The sequence below is a fragment of the Thermobia domestica genome, chromosome 8, assembly GCF_964235325.1.
Source record: "Thermobia domestica chromosome 8, izTheDome1.hap1.1, whole genome shotgun sequence".
Classification (NCBI taxonomy): domain Eukaryota; kingdom Metazoa; phylum Arthropoda; class Insecta; order Zygentoma; family Lepismatidae; genus Thermobia; species Thermobia domestica.
The window spans coordinates 252,684,644-252,702,968 of NC_137461.1; the positions used below are offsets into that span (position 1 = coordinate 252,684,644).

The 18,325-nt window shown below is 38.3% G+C and overlaps 1 protein-coding gene across 1 annotated transcript in view; it reads right to left on the reverse strand.

Annotated features, from left to right (window-relative positions):
• Positions 1–18,325, reverse strand: part of LOC145693547 (retinal guanylyl cyclase 2) — a 980,145-nt gene that overhangs the window by 71,640 nt on the left and 890,180 nt on the right. Inside the window, exons 12-15 of the mRNA XM_081769634.1 lie at positions 13,966–14,142; positions 11,525–11,684; positions 4,124–4,273; positions 796–967 (exon numbers count right to left, since the gene is read on the reverse strand). Of these exons, the coding sequence (XP_081625760.1) occupies positions 796–967; positions 4,124–4,273; positions 11,525–11,684; positions 13,966–14,142 (659 nt within the window). The remainder of the gene's footprint in view (positions 1–795; positions 968–4,123; positions 4,274–11,524; positions 11,685–13,965; positions 14,143–18,325) is intronic.

The following is an 18,325-nucleotide window of genomic DNA, read 5'->3' on the forward strand; positions in this document are numbered from 1 at the left end:
AGAAATTTCAATTTATATGGGACCACCAAGAAGGCATACTCTTTTAAGCAAACAAACAAAATAATAAGCAAATTTTTGGTGCCCCTAACTCGAAGTTGCGCTTGGACACAACCAGAACATATATATAAACGGGTTAAATTGAAAACCTCCTCCATTTTCTTTGAAGTCGGTTAAAAATATGAGAATAATGGTAAATATTACATTTGCCTTCAATGGATCAAGAGTAGGTTTGTCCTTAGAACATTCTAATAAAACTGGTCCTCATTCGGAAAACAGTTTGAGAACACGTTACAAGTGTATACTACGAGATGTTGTATTTAAAGATTGTTCACAGGATTCAGAATTTCCCTTTCATTCGTTCACTATTGTTCCAATGGCTTATTCTGAGAAGTCTACCAGCGTACGTGTACAGCCTTTCTCCTTACCTTCCATTTCGGAATATTTTAATTCAATTGTATGTAATCTCCCGAAATCATTTAATTTATGAAACTTTCACCTAGAGCTCGCAATACCAATTTACACTTGAATCATCAACAGCGAATAACAATAAGGAAGTCAGTCGAAACTTGTATGTATGAATGTGTGATAAAGCATTGAAAATGATATTCCTTGTCGATAAAGTGCGAAGAAAACGCTGTTGAATTGCAGCTAGCCAAATTAGTGGATACTTGACACAACAACCATAATGTTACTTACCAAATTTTATTGCTTAATTTCAGTCACGGGTTTATACGACTTATTTGTGCCTGATCATTGGTACTTATTTTCATTATATTTTCTAATTGAAAGACTTACCTTCCATGATTCAACTTCTTGAAGAGGTCATGCACGGCATTGAAGTCTGGCCTCATCTCCGCTTGTTCTGCCCAACATTGTCTCATTATGTTTATTGCTTCTGGCGGAGCTGCCCCTTTGCTTACCGAAGGCCGTATCAACGGTGGCGGGTGTTTGATCTTCTCAATTATATCTATAATAAATAAATAAATAAAATTTCTCAATATAAAAGGATGAAAGATGTTAGCACTTTGCAAAAAAAAAAAAAAAAAAAAAAAAAGCTTGTATACGGGATGGGATACGGACAAAATCTCGCGGCCGAAATATCGCAGCCCAAAATCTCGCGTGGCCAAAACCTCGCCGCCCCAAACCTCGTGTGGCCAAAACCTCGCCAGCAAAAACATCGCGTGGCCAAAACCTCGTGGCCAAAATCTCGCCTGCAGCTTAATAAAAATTCAGTGTAGTATAACAATATCTGCTGCTTTTCTTATAAGTAAAAAGAAAAAAAGGAAGAGCTTGGTGTGGTGAGAGTAGGGGCGCCGAATTCTACTTCGCCCCGGGCGCCGAAATCTCTAGCTACGGCTCTGTATATATATATATATATATATATATATATATATATATATATATATATATATATATATCCCACTCCCCCTCCCTTTTGTTGTGCCGACAAAATGAAATTATAAAAGCCATCCTAGGCTCGAACCTCATCTATGTTGAAAATTTGATTGACATCGGTAGGATGGCTCAAGAGGTATAATGTAACAAACATAGTCATATATTTCATATATTTCCAAAGCATGCATTAGAATTTTTCTTGTCATTATTTTAATCTAATTATGTGTTATTACTAAATATATACATATAGTAATATATAGAACATTCTACATTGAAGAAATCGTCGTGAAGAGGTTTTATCCTGACGACATTTCTTCCCAGGCGACACTAAGTATCGCTTAATTTAGACCAGGCGAGATTCTGTGTCGCGAGATCATTACAACGAGGTTTTGGTCAGTCGAGATTTTGGGTATGGCGATATTTTGGGGCGCGAGGTTTTGGAAGACGAGGTTTTGGCCCGGCGAGATTTTGGCCCGCGATATTTTGGGTGGCGAGGTGTTTTGGCCAGGCGGGGTTTTGGCCAAGCGAGATTTTGTACCGCGAGGTTTTGGGCGGTGAGGTTTTGGCCAGGCGAGGTTTCGGCCCGGCGAGATTTTCGGCCGCGAGGTTTTGGGAGGCGAGGTTTTGGCCAGGCGAGGTTTTGTACCCAAACCATACGGGATGTTTGAATACAATACCTAGGTGTAATAAGAAACTGGTAGATGATCATATAAGTTTAATCTTGAGCGAGGAAATTTCTAAATTTGTATATTGGATCATGTGACATTTTAATTACATGAATGACAGTGTAGTGTTATGTGAAGTGAGTAGGTTGAAATCAAGTGAGTAATCATGTTTGTACATTATTTAGAAATGTGCGCATAAATGGTTAGCAGATAAAGTCATTTTGGTAGCTGATTTCGATAACAATAGAGATTTGTGTGTGAACTTTAGTGTAAAAATACATGTAAGTCCTTATAGTTTGCTCATTACTAAAGGGGATTTCTAGCAAAATCCAATTCCAATCCAATTCATCTTGCATATTTACCTGATTTATCTCCAGTGATTTATGGCTGTTTCAACGACTGCAGCAAAATGCAATATTAGAAAAGGAAATCTAGAATATTGCACCCAAAGTAGGGGTGCTTATTCCCCCATAGTCCTATCCTAAGTTATCTTGACATATATTACCACCAATGAACCAACATTATCTTGAAACTTGGGTCTGCTATACACTATGAGATAAGTCATAGGAAGTATCTTAGGATTTGTCTGAGGAAAAATGTTACGACATATCTCGTAGGAAATCCTACCCTTTTGTACCGTACACGTAACTGCACATCCTACTGCTGTTGATATCAGGCGCTATATTGTTAAATTGCACACCTCTAAAATAAAGCATAAAAATCAGAAGATAAATTAGCAAAATATACCTTATCAGTCCCTGCACTATTCTTCATCTTGTCCAGTATTTTTGCCATTTCACCAACGTACGGTTGGCGTGGAGGAAACAAATTTGTTTTCACTTTCTCTCACCTGAAGTCGCTTAAATCGAAATCTTACGAATTTTCTTTGCGAAATAGACCGTGCTCTAAACAAGAGAAATCTCATAGGATCGTTCAGAATATAGGAAAAGACATGCGCTCTGATGCCATACACGTTGAGATTTTGACTCTAGGAAACATTGTAAGAGATTTCCTAGGATCTATCCTATAGTGTATAGGCAGGCCTTAGTCAATAGTTCTGACTAGAAACGTAAGGGCTCGGAAAAGCTAGGCTTTTAAAAAATCCACGCTTTTTGCCTGGGAAATTTTGGGCTTTTTAAAATATTTCAAATTTAATGAAATATAACAGAGTGTTTTTCTTTCTTTTCTCGTTATAACACGAAAGTGAATTTGATTACTGTAAACTAAAGAGAAAAGCACACAAACACAAACACACATACAAGTAAAAAGATTACAGGTAAAATAACAATCAATTTTCTACTGCATAATCAAACATCCAAATTATGTTTTACATACAGATTTATATCATTAAGAAGGAAATCTCTTGAAACAGTTAACAAAGTTCTTTGGATATACAGACTGCTTCAAAACAACACTGACAACGTTTGGGAGGTGATTCCTGACACCAAGATAAGACAAAAAGTATAGACCAACCTGGGCGCACAAATGCTTCCTTTCGGAGTTATAGGCTGCCGAAAACATGAAAAAATGAAATTTAAAAGTTCATAGCTCCAAAACTATTGGACCTACCGTATTCGGCTTAAGACTTCGCTTAGAAATTGGTATGTGCCCTATCCACATATCCACGTTTCAAAATCCTGCGGTACTTCCATAACAATTTTTATAGAGGTAGTTGGTGATCAATTCAATTTATATTCCCATAGCCGAACTGCCTCTATAAAAATTGTTGTGTGAGTAACTTAGGATTCTGAAACATGTATGTTTGGATAGTGCTCATATTAGTTTCTAAGTGATGTCTTGAACCGAATGCGGTAACTTCCATAGTTTTGGAGCTATGGGCCTTTAAATTTCATTTTTTCATACTTTTTGCAGCCTATAACTCCGAAAGGAACCATTTGTGCACCAAGGTTGGTCTATACTTTTTGTCTTATCTTGGTATCAGGAATCACCTTGCAAACGTTTTCAGTATTGTTTTGAAACACCCTGTATATCCAATACCTTGTTTAAAACATAATAAATATTAATAATACCAATTAAAGAATAAACTTAATAAATTAGTTTACCTTCAGGGCTTAAAGAGAGCATACAAAATGGTTCACCCCTGACGACTACTTCTTGCATAATGATTCCAAAGCTGTATACATCCCCTGGCTGTGTTCCTCTCTTCCTCAGCAGCGGGTCTCGAATCAGTTCCGGAGCACACCACAGGAGATCTATAAAATAAATTACTCTAATCTTCATTACTCGCCTTTCTCGTTCATGTCCTGCAATCTCATAGAGTTCATTGTAATATGCTAATATGAGATAGTCATTTTTTTTTTCAATGCATAGACAGCCTCACAGGCCGTATACAGGCTATGTGACTTTCTTGACTTACTTACTATCATTACGTTGAATTGTTGCTGAATATTTCTTTTCACACCCGACTCTAGCCATAGGAACTAAATACACGTTTCTGATTGGCTGCAGTTTACGATTGTTCAAACCTTCTGGTGCATGTATTGTGTATTATCGTAATACAAGAAAATTGTCATTTTGTGTGTTGATGAAAAGATAATTATGTTTGGGTTACATTTCGTAAAAACATAAGACATATTTTTTTTTCACGCGCTACCCTTAAAAAAATATGCATTTTGGTTACAAGAAAGCGGATGAGGTTCTAAGTTGGACCACCCCAGTGTGACGTAATGTAACGCAGCATTATCATGGGGCTAAAGATGGAACAAAACGAGCCCTGCGGGGATTCTAACTCCCTGCGCTCGCTGACGCTCCCTCAACTATGTTTCATAACGCAAGTAAATCACTTTTTATGCATTGTATATTATGTACAAGGGCGAAAGAGTATTATTTTTTTTAATCTTATTTTAGTGATAAAAGTGTTATGAAACTTTTAAAGAATCCTTGGGTCAGGTTTGAATCCATGCCGAAAGCGGTGTCCATTACTAACCTGTCCACTACCACGCTCAGCCACGAGGACCGACAACAGCATCTGTTTGATTTATGCTATATATATCTATATCTATATATCTATACCTATCTATAGATATATGGCGGGGTATGGGAACGGTAAATTTTATTTTATCTTTCCTTCTAGCTTGGAACAAGATATAAGCGTTTATTCCTCAGTGCCTTGCCGTAGGGGGCCGAGCGAGGCGACGGCCCCGGACACAGAAAGTGAGGGGGCACAAAAATCGGGAGGAAAGAAAAAGAGAGAGGAAACATTACTTGTACTAATACTAGTATGGACTTAAATCCTCTTCCTGCTTTAGGAGAAGGTCCTATAATGTTAGTCATGTTAGGAAAATGCATGTGCAGATAGGGTCTATATATAAAATGGAAGGAAAAGAGTAATAAAAAGTCCTCAAAATCAACTTAAAGCAGGGTTTCTTTTTGAAAATTTTCTTACGCTTCGTCGCTGGTCTGTCGAACTCACTCATACAATAGGTAGTTGTCGCCGTTGTATACTCTCGCCCCGGATGCTGATTTTCCACGGCACGGCACTGTTATTCCTTAATCTCAAATACTCAGATGTCAAAAATGAGAAGTTGGGGGATGAGTGAAGTGGCCAGTGTTATTTATTTATTTATTTATTTATTTATTTATTTGAAACTCATACATACAATTATCAACAACTGTTGATACATTGCTGGATGAAGGTCTTTCCAGTACTTTTTGACAATCATCTACATTGGACAATTCGTTTCCAATATATTCTCAGTGCTACATAATTTTGTTCCACCATCTTGTATTAGGATGCTGTGTAGCTCGCTATTTGTCACTTGTGGTATCCAGTAAAAGCTTTGGCATTGTCTACTTTGTATAGTTGTTTCCTAAGTGAATTATATATATCCATCTAGTATATATATCCATCCTGGGTGTCTCAAAAGTCCCTTACCACCAATATTAAAATCCAAATGGATGTACTTTCAGCGAATTTGATGTGGTAGGTGAACTTGAGGGTTAGGGGGACACTTTCTGGCGTAGGGTACGCGGACGGCCGCCATCTTGGTGCCGCCATCTTGGATTTAACTTTTTTTTATTACAAACGCTACGTGGGTCATATAATACATGATCATAGGCTAGAATTTCACCAGAAAACCGAATCTGAAATCAAAATGCATTTATCTTTATGTGGTAAACAGTTATCCACAATTGCAGGTGTGACTTTCGTATTACATAATGTGCTCAACATTTGTCCGTGCTGGGCCATGCACGTGTTCAGATGCTTCTCCCAATTCCTATGGACACGTATTAAGGTTTCTGGGTATATTTGTTCACAGGCAGTCATGATACATTGTTCCAGATGGCGAACATCACGAATTTTCACAGCATACACCATAGCCTTCACATGTCCCCACAGCTAGAAGTCAAGGGGGGTTAAGTCTGGTGATCGGGCAGGCCATTCCACTGCTCCTCTTCGACCAATTCACGTTGCAGTGAATTGTTTATCCAGGAACTGACGCACCTGGATGCCATAATGGGGAGGTGCACCATCTTGTTGGAAGAACATGGGGAAGGTACCATCCTCGGACATCAGAGCCGGCATTATGTTTTCCTGCAACAACGCGAGGTATCGGTCTGCATTTAACGTTCCTGGAATGAAAAACGGACCGACGATCTTTGTTCCCCATACGCCTGCCCATACCATAGTTTTCCCTGCACCGGTCATTTTCGAGGGATCTGTCCAAGAGGGATTGTCACGGGACCAATAGCGCATGTTTTGCCTATTGACCTCACCATTTACGTAGAAATGGGCTTCATCCGAAAAAAGTATCTGCATAGCTAACTGCGGATTTACCCTCAATTGCTCAATGGCCCACTCGCAAAACTGGACGCGACGATCGGGATCGTCCTCCGACAAATGTTGCTGCAATTGCATCTTATATGGATGCCACTTATACCTTTGGAGCACCCTGTGCACTGAACTGTGACTCACGGCACACTGCATTGCTAAACGACGTGTGCTTCGCTGCGGCGACTTCGAGAAGGAGGCCAACACGGCAGTAGCTGTTTTTTCGTCCGTGGCTGTCCTTGGCCGTCCACTACGGGGTCTATCCGCAACTGTTCCCGTTTCCTCGAATTTGATCAATAACCATGCCACTGCAACATGCAATACAGGTGCTCGTTGTGGATGACGCGCATTGAAATCGGCAGCCACTGCGCGGGCACTCCTCGCACCCCATATTTTGATGATCTGGATGCGTTCGTCCCTCGTTAACGGCGTGATTCACAACCTGCAACACAAAAGAAACGCAGTCAAATTTACAATTTCAATTGTGGATGACTGTTTACCACATAAAGATAAATGCATTTTGACTTCATATTCGATTTTCTGCTGAAATTCTAGCCTACGGTCATGTATCACGTGACCCACGTAGCGTTTGTAATATAAAAAAGTTAAATTTAAGATGGCGGCCGTCAGCGTACCCTACGCCAGAAAGTGTCCCCCTAACCCTCAAGTTCACCTACCAATCAGAACTGTGCATTTTGCTCCTATGGCTAGAGTTGAGCGTAATTAAAATATATGCGTTCTTAACTTGATGTTTCTCATTTGTTGTAACTTAGCAGATCCTACTAATGCGTAAATGTGGTGTGAGATAACATGAAAACTATCATAACTCAACTTGTATTACAACAGTTATGATATTATTGTACAGAACATATTTTCTTTCAAAATGGTTGTTTGCAATGGTCAGAAATTCTATTCGTCGCCTGATTAACTATAGGGGAAGTCAGTCGAATATGAGCATAGTAAATGAAAATACTAATATATCCCACAAATGATGTATTACAGAAAGTAAAAAGTCTTACCAAAACAAAGCCTGATCTTTCGTCTACAAACGCTTAAAAGTACAAGGTTGTACATACTTTTGTTCGGTTAGTAAGGTAGGTGCGCAGTCCTCATATTTTCCGTAGTACAAGGGTAATATGAGCACTTCGTAGGGTAAATGGTTTGGGTACAAAACCTCGCGGCCAGAACCTCGCGGCGACAACCTCGCGGACCAAAACCTCGCCTGGCCAAAACCTCGCCTCCCAAAACCTCGCGGCCCAAAATCTCGCCAGGCCGAAACCTCGCCTGGCCAAAACCTCGCCGCCCAAAACCTCGCGGGACAAAATCTCGCCGGGCCAAAACCCCGCCTGGCCAAAACCTCGCCGCCCAAAACGTCGCGGGCCAAAATCTCGCGGGGCCAAAACCTCGCCTGGCCAAAACTTCGCCACCCAAAACCTCGCGGGCCAAAACCTCGCGCTCCAAAATATCGCTATACCCAAAATCTCGCCTGACCAAAATGTAAATGTTCCAACAGATGATAAGGACGACGGTATAAAAGACGCTGTTTCAGAAGAAGTATCACGGGTATTTGACCAAGTCCCGCAATACCATATGAAAATCCTATTTCTGTATTAGAGGATTACAATGTGAAGGTAGGGCGACAGGATGTTTTTAAACTGGTTATAGGGAAAGAAAGTCTGCATAAGGAAAGTAATGACAACTAACGAGGTTAGTTTTGTGAACTTTGGAACATCCAAAAACTTAAAATTTTAACAAAAATCTAATTATATTTATGAAAATATGAAACAATATATGAGTTTTTACGACGTCCCTTGATTATGTCCTATAGGTTAAAGGAGGCGTAGATGACAAGGATGAAGGAAATGATCGAATAAAGAAAGTGGGAGGAAACGGGAATAACCCGAGAAAGCCCGATGTTTTGTATATTATTATTATTATTATTATTATTATTATTATTATTATTATTATTATTATTATTATTATTATTATTATTATTATTTGTAATGTGGAATTGAATATTAGGAAACACAGAAAAGTTTCATTCGCGGCGAGGTTTTGGCCCGGCGAGATTTTGTCCCGCGAGGTTTTGGGCGGCGAGGTTTTGGCCACGCGAGGTTTTGGCCTGGCGAGATTTTGTCCCGCGAGGTTTTGGGCGGCGAGGTTTTGGCCACGCGAGGTTTTGGCCCGGCGAGATTTTGTCCCGCGAGGTTTTGGGCGGCGAGGTTTTGGCCACGCGAGGTTTTGGCCCGGCGAGATTTTGGCCCGCGAGGTTTTGGCCGGCGAGATTCTGGGCGGCGATGTTTCGGCCGCGAGATTTTGTCCGTATACCAGGGTAAATATGAGCAGCATTCCTTTTTTAACATAAAATACAAAGCAGACACAAACAAGTGTACAAAAGAAAAAGTAAAACGTAAATGATTACAATAATGAGCAAAAGAGAGTTGCACAAAGGCATAAAACACAGTTCATTTCAAGAGTCCAACAATCACAAACAAAGAACTCAGGGCACTGAACGTTCACACAAAGGACATGATACCAGTCTTGGCACACATTACACTTGATCCATCCTTCCCTTTGGAGTCTTCACTAAGCTTTCCTTCACAAATATGGCAAATACTATCATTCTCCTCACACTCTGGGTTTAGCCTGTCCTCTTTCTTGGCGTAGCATTTCTGGCGTTTTCTTCTGTGAAACTATTATTATCCACTTGAGCTTTATATTTATTTATGAATGTTTGCTTGTTCACCTTCTCCGCACACATAGACTATGACAACACCCCTCCCACACAAGACTGGAGTGATAGACTGGAAATGGACTAAATGTATCCAAGCTGATTATGAACTTGAAGATTGTATAATGTATGTCATCCATGTTATTACAAATTATGTTATTACGGAATGTCCACTTTAGTTAACATCTGCAAAAGCTCCTCACGTCCATTTCTCTCATTACTTTGAAAAAAAATATGTGTGCCCATATTAAACTGAATTCAAAAGCTCATATTTCACCGACTGCTAATAATATTTTAAAATGTTGTAATTGGCAACACTACTTATATAGAAAAGAAGTGAACGAAAGACTGTCGTTGTGTTCCTAGATAGAACTGACTATAAATCCAGTGCCAAATTATATACAATCGATAGATACCAAGTTTTAGCTTATTATCCATTACCCTGATTTAACTATAGCTCTAAAAAATACATTTTTTTATTCTATGTACTTGTAAACTTGACCTTTATTTCACAACAACTGCAGTAAATGAACTTTGGCTACTCTCTACAAATTCATGAAATTCCAAACAATGCTACGAACTTCGTTGTTTTCCTCTTGCGCAAGGTATGTGTGTACTGTGTGAGTTTAAGCTTCGTGCTGGTCATATTTTCCGACTGCTCATATTAAATCGATTTCTCCTATGAAAAAATAATAAAAGTACGATTGCAATATAGACCACAGAAGTACGTGAATCAAACAACGAGAACACGATTGTTATTTTTTCAGTTTCACTGAAAACTCGTTTTACTAGGGGCATTTTAAATAAAATATACGAGGGAGGACCCAAAACACCGGACTTTTGTTCTAAAAAATTAATTAATTAATTATTATTATTATTATTATTATTATTATTATTATTATTATTATTATTATTATTATTATTATTATTATTGTAATTATTATTATTATACAAAACACTTTTAATATTCCTCAAAGTAATCTCCGTTAGATGTGATACAATTTTCCAGTCTTCTTTCTCACTGTTTGAAGCATCTCTGGAACTCTTCAACTTTGATATCGTCTAGTGCCCTCTGCTAAGCTCCTTTTACACCCTCCATATGATCAAAATACCTCCCTTCTAGAGTTTCTTCATTCTCGGTAATAGAAAAACAGTATCGCGGGGCTAGGCCTAACAAATACGGGGGGTAGGGAACGATAGCCTACTCGTGAAAGTCTAAATATCCAGATACTGTGTGAGCAGGCGAGGAACAAACTTAGCGGCAACGCGTCTCTTTTGCAAATCCTCATTGAAAGTTCGCTGGCACGAGCTCCAACTGACTCCTATTTGTTCTGAAATTTCGTCGATCATGAAGCAATGATCCTTGTTGATTTTTTTTACCGGGTTTTGTCAATGTTTTCATCGTTTTGGGATGATGAAGAGCGCCCAGAACGAGTATGACCTTCAACATTGATCTCATCATGTTTAAACCACTCAAGCTACTCGTAAACTTGTGTGCGCTCATAGCACCCTTGTTGAAAGCCTATTAAAGCATTTGTTAAGCTTCTGTTGCGAAGAAGAAGCAAATTTTCTAACATTGATCTTGTTCCTTTAAATCTCTCACAACGATTTCGCAGACAGCAAACAAAAACAGTTGAGAGAAACAACACTACAATCAAACCCATCAACCTCTTACGCAGAGACCGCTTGGGCAACTGATTTGAGAAGGTCTCTACTAGACCTACCTGGCGGAAGAACTGTCTGCTACGGGTAGGAACATCCGCGCGCTTATAGTCCGTTTTTTTGCCCCCTCCCCCTCGTATACGGTATAGAACAACACAATTTACGAAGTTATATTATTCTGAAGCGAAGGTAGAAAAAAATAAGCCTTTCCATAAAGAAAAATTAAAATTTTGCAAAGATGCAAGTAAAAGATGTTAAGATAAACTTCAATTTACTCACCTCTGGCTGCCTTGGGAGCCGGTGTAATATTCTGAGCTTCATAAAAGGCAGGAAGTCCATAGTCTGTGATTTTCAGCACCCATCTTGCGTCTATAACGCAATTTCTAGATGTTAAATTTCCATGTACTTTGATTGGCGACGAGTGAAGATAACGCATTCCCTACAGAGAGATAATAATATCAGATACCACATGAACAATGTTAACAAAATTCTCCTCGTAGTTTCTCCATGACAATTGCTTAAAAACTTCTTGATACACAAAAGAAAATAATTACTACCTAAATCGTTTTATATGACACTCAGAGGCGGATCTAGAAGTTAAAAACTGAGAGGGTCAACCAGAACCCAGACTAGCATGAGTTTACTAAAAACTTTCAGACTCCAATTATTTTTGTCTCTCAAACAACTGGGGAGCAAGGCCCCCCTGGCCAATCGCTAGATCCGCCACTGATAACACTTAAAACTGAATCCATACAATCATTGCAAATATGATTTACTGAGACCTACAATACAAAAATTAGAAGTAAGGCTTTCTTACAAGTTTCTTTGCTCCTTTAATTTTTTTTAAATCATGGCGTAAAATAGCAGTAATGCTTGAAAATCTATCCTAAAATACAGAGCGGCAGAAAATAATGGTTATGTATTCTAGAGTGTACTTTTTCATTACTGATGATCGTTCTAAATAAATGTAAATTTAATTATTGAAAATCTTCCGGTCTAGTACACTCATAAAAGTATGGGTTAGTGTTTTCACTTTATAATCCGAACGTTCCACACTCGAATTGTATGGTCGATCATCTTAACTGAAGGTTCTTACTTATACTATGAGAATACTGAGGTTATATCTTTAATATTTAATAGGTCTTGCGAGACGTCTTTCAAAATACCTTTTTTAATCGATAATTGTTTCTAGTTTATCATCATAATTACAACACTGTCACGAAGCTTTCTGTTTGTCGTTTTGTTTCAAAGAAACATTGTACCGATCTTTAATGAGGAAGCACAAAATTGAATGTTCTGTTGGATGGAGTCCCCAGTTCGATCCCAGCTTGAGCAAAGCTGACTTTGTGGTGGATAAATACCACAGGATTTCTCGGAATTCTCTCATTTTATTCATTATCATTACCATCTTCTTCAGCTTAGAGCATATCGTGGGACGTTAAACTAAAAAAATACTAAATAGAAATGAGTCTTAACTTATTTTATACTTTGAATTAATAGTGAGACTTTGAGATGGTAAAAAAGCAGCAACTTAATATTTTTAAAATTTATTTTGTTTTCTTTTCCATTTCAATACTACAAGTATGATCAAGCATCAATTCACTGATATACACTCCTCCAAGAGCGAACTGATCTATGTCATTAGTTGTATGATTGGTTGAATGGAGGTCAACATGCCTCCATTTTTTTCCCACAGGGCTATATGATGTGGGATGTATTTTTAATCCCACATATTTATGATGATGTGGGACCCGAACAACTATTCAGGTTTATCCAAGGCGCATATCCTGCACTGAGAATCGAACCCGAGACAACACACATACAAAAAGTATAAGCATTAGCAATTCGACTGCTAATAAGTGCAATTAGTCGCAGTAAGTTGTCGTGTAAGAATTGTAACTTCTCCTGGAAATACAATAAAAATTTATAATAAAATCCGCAGTTCGCAATTGCCAACATTTCACCCTTAAATTTAAGCGAATTTCAAAGACTATTTGTCCTGACTGGACTTAATATGATTTATTCCAAACAGATTCTGTTAGATGTACGGTATGTCGTCGTTTCTCTTATAAAATTCTTAAGTTTCCAGATTTTATTCAATTTTTGAGAGACAACAACATGTTTCATTTCTAGTGATGGTCTTCCTGAAAGGATCTGGCTTTTTAACGTCATAAGGAATGGCTTTACATTAGAATACTTTTATATCTGAATACTGTTACAACAACTATTCTGTACAAATAAATATCTCTGTAATCGAACTATAATTGATCAAATGTTGTAAACGTGGATACTCCTAATTATTATCCTCGTCTGATCTTCTACTCCAGCTACTTAGTTTAAAATTTTTTCACATAGCTTTCAGAACCAGAAGGAAAAGGAACTAGGCACCCTATTCTACTTTTCTGTCTTAGGTACCCCACCTAACTATGAAGACACAGTGATCCTTGCAGCTTACTAGAGTTGAGATTTGAATTTCAACTTGAAACTTAATATCTTGTCTCTTCTAAGTGTTCTAGCATAGGGGCGAAATAACACTTGGAGGAGACATGATATTACGTTTCATTCAAACTCAAAATGTAACTCTACTACTATAGGAATCACCATGGCCCGTTTCATCCTTTCTGTAGCTATGGGTGTTGCATGGGAAGTAGTCCCGTCACTTATAGATAAATCATGTCCATGTTTGGTTTGATAGGGATGTCTCAGTACTTTCAACTTACCCTGACAAGGTCCGTTAGTAGAGACAATCGAAATGACCAGTCTAGTTTGATTTCATCTTGGACCAAAACGTCCTCCAGCGATCCTCTACTGCACCATTCCATCACTAAGGCTGGTCGAGTTGGGTCCGTCAAACATCCAATTAAAACATTAAGGTTCTCATGACGTAATCCGTGCATCTGTAGAAACAAGCAATACATGTGTTTGAGCAATATCTATATATCCATACATATGCCACAGTATATGTATATAAATCTATTGTAATTTTCATAATTTTACATATTAATTTTAATATAACATATGAGTGAAATATGGTTCTTTAATTAGGAGAAACAAGGAAACAGTTGTAGTTACATCGAGGTGAGGTAATTTTCATACATTCGTAAATAATTACAGTAAAATCTGTCAACTTGGCCCCCTTTCTAAGTATGCCACCTGTTCATTTCGGCCTGGTTCATCTTGAACTTGTATTTTCCCATAAGATATTCGTTACTTATTATCTGTAAGTTGGCCGCGTGTCTATCTTAAAACTTGGCCGCATTGAAGCAATGTTTACCTTATGATGATAATGATAAATTTACCTACGTATCTTGGCCACGCAAAATACCGTTTTGTTATTTCTCTTAACTCTTTCGTATTCCCACATGAAAGGGAGATGTTCTGTATTTGTGACTGGAGGGAAAGAATGGGATACCACGATTAGTTCTTGAAGGTCAATGGCCAGAACACTACCCTGATAAAGGGGTGGTGAAGGAAGATGTGAATAAGAAAAAGCACACGCACGAATTCAGGAAATGGTTGTACGTACTTGTTTACCCTGTCTGTTTTTTTTTAAAAACCAATACTTATATTGACTCCATTCATCAGTGGGAAGCTTTAGTAATTCAGGAAAATTTTCGAGGTTAAAGTTAAACATCTCAATTGTCAACTATTGGAACCTGACGGCTTGTTCGAAGATAGCTGAAGTTTTGAGAAATACATTTTCTCAAAATTTTCTCAAAACATCTTTTGCTCCGAGGGAAGCACTTGTAGCTCATTAACAAGAGGTAGGCGATACTATACAAGAACTATGAAATTACACTGAGAAAAAAAATTGTAGGTGGCATACTTAAAAAGATAGGTTACATGCGTAATTCCTGTAGTTTTTGGACTTAACGTACAGCAGACGTATAACTGAAAACGCATGTTTTATAATACTTTCTGTATAAGTGTTCCATTTATACGTACTTTCTGTATGAAATAATGTAGGCGGTCAGGATCTCATATACAAATGGACGTATATAACATATAGCTGACGAAGGTAACATAAGTATATGCATGTAATATACGGAAAACTGTTAGATGTCAGACATCCTGCAACGACATTATGTAACACCTAAGGGCAGTGCCTATGTAGCATACGGATAACGTATGCTCCGTTCTGATTTCTATAGTAAACAAGAGGACACCGTATATTTATACAATATACCGCTGTCCGGAGAAGGGATTTTTCTCTGTGTAGAATGTGCATATGTGCCAAAAAGAATACAAGAAATACGTCTAATGAATCACCATAAAATATTTGTCACTCTTTAATCAGTTCAGATTAAAGTTTCTTACTCTACAGACAGCAAAAGAGCGATTTTGGATTTCGGTGTGTGTGTGTGTTTGTTATGATTACGCATCTTATGATTAAGTGTCCTATGATACTAGTTATGGTTACTCTATATACATTATTTAAAAGTAGCTGTAGTGTCATTGCTTATTAAAATTTTACAATCAAGTAATACTAGAAATCCTATTCTAAAAATACACCAATCAAACTTATTTTCTGTAAGTTGGCCACCTGTCTAAATTGGCCGCTTTTCAATGGAACTGATTGTGGTCAAAATAGACAGGTTTCACTGTACAACTAAGCCCAAAATAGTTCTTCCTGCTTTAAGTATATTTGTTTTAACGCGAACACTATCACAGTTCAATCAAAATAATTTCAGGATTGTGTATGCAAAATATGTGGAACACGTAAAATCTACTAATGGATTTGGTACTCCTAGTTTACTAATGGATTCATGCAATTGAAATGTATGGTTTTACGTCTGGTGGGAAATCACTCTTAGAGTTAGTAATGCAACAGATGGGTGAACTAAGGACACGTATACGATATCACGTACTCCGTAGATATTCCGAAAACAGTCTGGAGTGTCCAGTCAATCAAATTGCAATGTATTGTTGAACGGAGTTGTGTGAAAATGCACCATATCTATATATATAAAAGAGAACGCACAAATCCTTTGTTCCCTCATCACGCTAATACGGCTGAACCAATTTCTTTTATTTTTGGGGGGTTATTAGGATTTGGACCCTAGATGGTTTTTATCATATCACTTTAATTTTTAATTACCAGTGTCTTGAGATAATTGACCATTCAAGTGTCCATAACGTACAAATCCTTTGTTAGTTCATCATAGGTAAAAATAAACGTATTTATATGCAACCCGCATGACCGTGTCACTCGGCGGGTTAACATAAATGACAGGCGATATAATGTTAACATTTACTGCAATCTACTATGATAGATCACTTGAAAGCGAAAAAGTAAAAATTATCTAAGTAACAAAGTTTATTGCGTTCCGGGGTGACCGCAGCGAAGCGGGGCGGGTTAACATAAATGACAGGCGATATAATGTTAACATTTACTGCAATCTTCTATGGTTTTTATCATATCACTTGAAAGCGAAAAAGTAAAAATTATCTAAGTAACAAAGTTTATTGCGTTCCGGGGTGACCGCAGCGAAGCGGGGTGAACGCTGCTAGTAGAATATATAATTACAAGGGATTTTCCTTTGTGAATTGAAACTAAGATATTATGCACATATAGCAACGATAAACAACAATGTGTTTGAGGGGCCGTGGTAGCTCAGTGGTAGAGCGATTGTCTCTGGTGCGTAAGGTCCATGGTTCGATTCCAACTCACGTCAAGTGAGCTTTGTCCGGGACAAATACCATATATGTATCCCCAGGAGCGGATCCAAGGGGGGGCTATAGGGGCTATAGCCCCCCCTTGACGCTAAGGTATACACTGGATAAAATGGGCTTCAACTCGGCTTTACACTGGATAAAGCGGCAAACTATAGTTTAGCCCCTCCCTTGATCATATCCTGGATCCGCCACTGCGGTATCCCCATACTTGTTTCATTATCATCATCATCGTCTCCCTTAGCCTCGAGGTATAATTCTGGGATTATAAACTTAAAAAAAAAAATACATTTGGGTCAACTGGTGGAGGAACGAGCTATTCGTCGTTGGTTTGTGAAAATTCATTCCGGTGGCGCAACATTACAAAATAAGCCTCGCGCCCGCCGACCAACAGCATGTCCTGATAAGCTGCTCACAAATACCATAGAAACGGACCTCATAAAAGTGTACGTGAAATTTCAAGCGAGCTAGGCATTCAGTAAAGGGGAAAAGTTGGACTCAAGATATTGCATGAGTTGATACCAATCAACAAGGATCGCCTTCTGGAAATGTACGGTTCTCTGAATGTACGGAATAACCAGGAAGATTTCCTGCGTTGGATTGCCACTTCTGTTAAAAAGAAGGAGAAGAAGAAAATATATTCTACGACAATAACAAACTGTCAGAACAGCGATTGAATTGTGATCCAAGTCCAAGATGGTTTTCAAACCGCTCTACCACCCACAAAAGATTTTGCTTGCATAGTGGATTATCGTGAAAGTTGATTCATCGTGTCGAAACGAAATCATTGATGCAAAGTGTTACAATGTTGAACTCCATGAAATCCAGCCAAAATCTCCCAAGAAACATCCATCAGTGGTAATCGGAGACAGTGTCCTCTTGTTGCTGAGCAATGCACGCCAACACCTCTCTGACATCATTCCACTTATCACCATCTCTTTCGTCTTCTCGATCATTTACATGAAGGGAAGAACTTTCTTGATAACCAAGCGGTACACCTGCAGTTCACGAGTTCTTTGCATCGCATACTCCAAACTGCTTTTCTCATGCAATCCAATTGTTGGGTGAAAGATGACAAAGGCGTGACTGCATGCCAAGAATACCCTTACCAATTACGCATTGTTTTCTTCTTTTAACCTTTATGGTAATTTATCAGTATGATGTGTCACTCGCATTGCGCTGAACCATTTATTTTGAAGAGGAGCAATGTCATCAATTAAGCAGCTACGATGAGTCCTAACACTTCGTTATTTGGTTGGATTAGAAAATAAAAAGAAATCTTTTAGTTTAAAGTCCCGCGTTTATGCCCGTTAGGCTAAGGAAGAAGATGATTAAAGCAAATGAACTATGATGAAAGAATTAGTGGAATGAGAACGTGAGAGAAAACGGAAGTACCACGAGAAAATC